At 39.9% G+C, this 5,639-nt stretch overlaps 1 protein-coding gene across 1 annotated transcript; it reads left to right on the top strand.

Annotated features, from left to right (window-relative positions):
• The first annotated feature begins 389 nt into the window (after nucleotides 1-389).
• Nucleotides 390-1,615, top strand: LOC122026687. The gene is made up of 3 exons (XM_042585416.1): nucleotides 390-1,091; nucleotides 1,158-1,427; nucleotides 1,529-1,615. Exons 1-3 carry the CDS (start codon nucleotides 390-392, stop codon nucleotides 1,613-1,615), a joined length of 1,059 nt encoding a protein of 352 aa, XP_042441350.1.
• Nucleotides 1,616-5,639: the final 4,024 nt, after the last annotated feature.

The following is a 5,639-nucleotide window of genomic DNA, read 5'->3' as shown; positions in this document are numbered from 1 at the left end:
GATGACTTCCTCAATGATCCTTCTATCTCTCTTGCCTTATCCAAGCTAAAGGGGGCTAAATTTTGTTTACCGGCCTTGATTGTGGAGGGTTTAATGTTTCCCTTTGGAATAAGTTGCATCGACACTCCCTTGGAGGTCTCTTTTGGTATGTCTAAACATCCTCGGCTATGTTTATCGGCTATTTGTTACTTATTTTCTATAAGACGCCTAATTCTTGTGTTTCAGCTGATGCTCTTCTACCCACTTTCATGTACAAGAATACAACTATGACCAAGTCTTTTTTGAAATAACTTAGAGAAAAATGACTACAGGCTCGTCGAGCTAATCCTACTACTTCTACTCTGGGTTTATTATCTAAGGAAGAACAAGCCGTGGAAGCTATTGCTTCTATGGAAGAGGAAGAGGAACAACCTTTTATTACCATACTCAAGAAACCCAAGCTTACTGAGGAAGTTCCCTTTCGTGACACTTTTGGTACTTTTGTGCAGACCCCTATTGCTCCTTCACCTATTTCTTTTGAGAGAGGTAAGGCACCAATGCTCCCTACCCACATTATTTCCAATCTTTCTCTTAGAATGATAAGACCAGCTCTACTTATTCCTTCCTCTTCTGTTCTTGTATCAGCTACTTCTGCTTCTCAGACGGCTACTACTACTTCTGCATCCTCTCAGCCTCTTTCCTTGGCCTTACCTCCTTTGGCTTCTGGATCCCGAGCGAGAAGAACACCTTACAAGAGATCTTCTCCGAGTCCAGGACCATCAGCTATCCATGCTCCTACAACTGAATCAACTTTCATTGCTTTGCCATCTTCCATCCCCTCTAGTTCTTCCTCTGTTATTCTCATTTCTACCACTTCTTCTCTTTCTCTTCCTTCTTCTTCCACCCGGCCTTCCTCACCTTCTATCCTCCCACCTTTGTTTAGACAGGCTATGGGTCTGCCCTCTCAACTGGGACAAGCTTCGGACCCTCCTGGTTATGGTTTTCTACAGCTACAAGGACCGTTGGCTGAGTCTTGGCAGCATAGTCAAGAACTGTTAAGGGGCACTAGTATTTCCAACCGCATTGACAGTCACAGTCGTCAAGCTGTTGTCGTAAGTGTTTTTCATTATATATTGTTATCATATCATTATTTTCTGCTAACTGCATTATTTTTTTAGTTTCTTGCCTCAAGTCTTCATCTAGACCAACTAGTCATTGCTTTGGAAAGGGACAATAGCAAGTTAAAAGCTCAAGTAGAGGCACTGAAAGCCAATCTTCCCCCTTCCCACATTGAGCTTACTCAATTACAAGAGAAGATAGCCTCACAGACTCAACAAATAGAGGCTATGAAAAAGGAATTGCAGCATCAGCACCAGTTATTGAAAAATAAAGAGCTGGAAAGGAAAACCTTGGAGTTACAGGTGGATCGGTTAAATTCCAGCCTCCAGGTGAAACTGCTCTGAAAGACAAAGCTATTTCAAATGTTTCTCATAAGAACATTGTTTTAGAGAAAGTGGAGAGACTTCACAATATCTTTCTTTCTGAGCAGGCCCAAGAATCAGCCTCAAGTGAGTTTGCTATTCTACAAGAGCAAGAACAGAGAAAGGCTCAAGATGCAGAGATATCCTCACTTTGAAAGGAACCAAAGCAGCTTAAATTAGAAAGAGACACTTTCAAGGAACAAGCTGCTAAACTAAAAACTGAATTTCAAAGTTATAAGGAGCATGAGGAAAATTGATGGGAAGATAGGCGCTTAACTTCTTTGAGGTGTCTGACGTTTGTTAACGAGTATGTTCGTCGAGTCATAGGGACTCTAAATCATTCTGTGACAGGGGTTATTCAACAACTAAGGGAAGGTGGTTATCTATCTCGTGAACCCTCTTTTCAATTCATAAATCGTCGCAGACTTAATGAGGAATTACCCCATAATTTAACGAGCCATTTTGAATGAGCATGAATGTATACTTGTAAAAGACTTGTAATTAAGTACTTGTAAATTTGTAAAAAACTTGTACTTACCTGTTTTTCAAATCTTTATGATCTGTCTGCTGCTTCTTGAGAATAAGTATTATCTTGCTCAAAAGCTCTTCCTGTTGTGGTACCTTAATTGTTCATACGATTCTGAGCAATAAGGCTTTCCATAAATCCCTTAATTTTTATCTGGACATGACTGTATATAAAAAAATTCCAAAGACCTCCATACTTTCGAAGGATGTGTAATGCCAAGCAACTTTATATGAAAAACTCCATAGGATTTATGTGCTCTGGGTCGGACGTATAATCCCGCGCGATTTTAAATAGAGAACTTCATATGATTGTAACCTTTGATGGGGAATGTAATTCTGAGGGATTATATATGTAAAGAATTCCCTCTGAATTTTGAATCCTGGTTGAGAGTATAATACTGAGTGATCTTTATAAAGAAATCCTGATGGCTTTAGATTTCAGACGGGCGTGTAATCCCGAATGATAATATGTGACAAATCACAGAATTCTCTCATAATACCATGAGTTCGGGCAGGGAGTGTAATTTTGAATGACTAATGAATTCCCATTGAATTTCGAATCCCGACCGAGAATGTAATCCCGAGTTTATAAAGGAAGCCAAATAACTTTAAATTTCGAACGAGTGTGTAATCCCGAACGGTTTAATATCAACCTTTGAGTTCTTGGTCGGACATGTAACCCCGACTGATTTGAACTGAGAGAGTCATGTTCTCTATCATATTTTGGTCAGGTACTTAATTTTTGCCTGACCTTGCTCATGATGATTTGAAGTTTCCGGTTCCTCAAAAGAAGACCCATCCGGGTTACTTCAAGAGATTTCCCGATCGACCATGTTTGTGATAGTTTAGAGCCTCTGGTTCCTCTCAAGAAGGCCCGTCCGGGTTACTTCAAGAGATTTCCCTATCGACCATGCTTGTGATAGTTTAGAGTCTCCGATTCCGCTCAAGAAGGCCTGCCCGGGTTATTTCAAGAGATTTCCTGATCGACTATGCATCTGATAGTTTAAAGTCTCCGGTTCCTCTCGAGAAAGCTCGTCCGGGTTACTTCAAGAGATTTCTCAATCGACCATGCTTGTGAAAGTTTAGAGTCTCCGGTTCCGCTCAAGAAGGCCCGTCCGGGTTACTTCAAGAGATTTCCCGATCGACTATGCATCTGATAGTTTAAAGTCTCCGGTTCCTCTCGAGAAGGCCCGTCTGGGTTACTTCAAGAGATTTCCCGATCGACTATGCATCTGATAGTTTAAAGTCTCTGGTTCCTCTCGAGAAGGCCCATCCGGGTTTCTTCAAGAGATTTCTCGATCGACTATGCATCTGATAGTTTAAAGTCTCCAGTTCCTCTCGAGAAGGTCCGTCCGGGTTTCTTCAAGAGATTTCCCGATCGACTATGTTTATGATAGTTTAGAGTCTCCGGTTCCTCTCAAGAAGACTCGTTCGGGTTTCTTCAAGAGATTTTCCGATCGACTATGCATTTGATCGAAATTATAATGCTAGCACTAACCTTGTGATGGTTTAACATCTTCGAGATTCCTTAAGGAAACCTGATTGGTCACTCCTTAAAGTCCCCAATCGACGGTCGCTTGAGCAGAATAAAAATGTTTGCCTGGTAATTACCACGCTGCTTAAACTGCGCTTATTTTTTGAGCGATACTTGGCCTGCATTGTATTTACCAAATGAAGTACATAAATTATGAGCATACTTGTTATTTGTTCGCAGGGCCGAACGGAGGGAAATTGCTTAAAGTAAACTTGATTTATTCTTTTGATAGTGCTAAATTTCACGTGATTGGATGATTGAAATACACTGAAGATGTGTTAGTCCACTCATTCTGGGATATCTGTATTTCTCGAGCGATATAAGTTTATTAAGTTCGGTAGGGTTGTAAATGATTTGCACTCCAGGGGCACCCGAGAATTCTTCCTTCTGTGTCTTGGAGATAATATGATCCTGATGCCAGTTTTTCTACCACCTTGTAGGGTCCTTCCCATTGTGGTGGTAATTTGTTAACATCCCCAGTAGGCTTAACATGCTTCCATACTAGATCCCCCGCTTGAAAGAATCTTGGGATGACTCTTTTGTTATAATTCTGCCTCATTCATTGTTGGTATGATATAAGACGAGTTGTAGCTTTATCTCGAATTTCTTCTATCAAATCTAGCTCCATAAGTCATCTACCTTCATTATCCTTGTCATATAGTTGTCTTCTGTCGGATTCTATTCCCACCTCGATAGGAATTACGGCTTCTCCTCCATAAACTAGTTGGAAGGGAGTAATCCCTGTAACTTCTCGGGGTGTAGTGCGATATGCCCAAAGAACACTGGGTAATTCATCTACCCAGCTACCTCCGACATGATCCAGTTTGGTTTATAAACCTCTTATAATCTCTCTGTTGGTTACTTCTGCTTGACCATTACTCTGTGGATACACCACAGAAGTGAATGCTTGTGTAATACCGTAGCTTTTGCACCAATCTAAGATTCTGTCTCCTTGAAACTACCTTCCGTTATCATAGACTAATTTATAAGGAATACCGAATCTACAAACAATATTTTTCCTCAAGAATTTAATAACTGCATCTTCAATAATTCGAGCAAGTGGTTCTGCTTCTACCCATTTAGAGAAATAGTTTACTGCTACTAATAAAAATCTTCTTTGTGCAGTTGCCATAGGAAATGGACCAACTATATCCAAGCCCCATTGATCAAAGAAGCAGGAAACTGTAGAGGTTCTCAATAATTGTGTAGGATGGTGTGGAATATTTTGATGTTTCTGACAAGAAATGCATGTGCTTACACATTTGGCAGCATCTTCATGTAAAGTAGGCCAGAAATATCCCGCTAATAAAATTCTATGAGTTAAGGATCTTCCTCCTATATGACTACCTGAGCCCTGATGAACCTCTTCCAAGATAAATTGTATATCTTCTATTCTGACACATTTAAGTAGAGGTCTAGAGAAAGCCCTTTTATATAATTGTTCCCCTATCATAGTGTATTGGGAAACTCTCTTCTTAAATATTCTTGCTTGTTCTGCATCAATCAGAAGAATGTCTTGCTGTAAATATAATATGATTGGTGCTCTCCAATCATCTTGTATCTCTATTTCAGCGTGTCTCTCAATACAAGATACTAACAATGTCTGCTCCACTGGTCGATCTAAGCTCCATGGTGTTATAGCAGAGGCCAATTTAGCTAATTCATCAGCTACCTGATTCTCAGAACGAGGAAATTTTTGTATATTTACTTCTTGAAACTGAGCTTTCAACTTATCAAATGCCTCAGCATATAACCTGAGTCTATCATTATTGATTTCGAAGTTACCTGATAATTGTTGGGCTGCTAACTGAGAGTCAGAATAAATATAAACCCGGAATGCTCCCACATGCTGAGTGGTCTGTAACCCTGCTATCAATGCTTCATATTCTGCTTCATTATTAGTGGCCCTATAATTCATCCTGACAGAAAGTTAGAGCTTATCTTCCCTTGGAGATATAAGGAGAATACCAATCCCACTACCTGTAACACCCATAGAGTACTTAGCAAGATTTTAGATATTTTTTTTATCATGGATAAAAATAGGCCGTATGGGTAAATTTGCAAAAATAAATAGAACCAAAAAGAGATGACCAAGGTTTGAACCTTGGATCTCTTACTAT

The sequence above is a fragment of the Zingiber officinale genome, chromosome 10A (assembly GCF_018446385.1).
Source record: "Zingiber officinale cultivar Zhangliang chromosome 10A, Zo_v1.1, whole genome shotgun sequence".
Taxonomy (NCBI): domain Eukaryota; kingdom Viridiplantae; phylum Streptophyta; class Magnoliopsida; order Zingiberales; family Zingiberaceae; genus Zingiber; species Zingiber officinale.
The sequence above is the reverse complement of the archived record's forward strand: the minus strand, read 5'-3'. Positions and strand labels throughout refer to the sequence as shown.

Excerpts from the sequence above, each read along its gene's own strand:
- LOC122026687 (XM_042585416.1), top strand. The coding sequence starts at position 390 with ATGGAAGAGGAAGAGGAACAACCTTTTATTACCATACTCAAGAAACCC. Across the intron at positions 1,092-1,157 it reads ACAGTCGTCAAGCTGTTGTC|TTTCTTGCCTCAAGTCTTCA; the intron begins GTAAGTGTTTTT and ends TTATTTTTTTAG. Across the intron at positions 1,428-1,528 it reads GGTTAAATTCCAGCCTCCAG|GCCCAAGAATCAGCCTCAAG; the intron begins GTGAAACTGCTC and ends CTTTCTGAGCAG.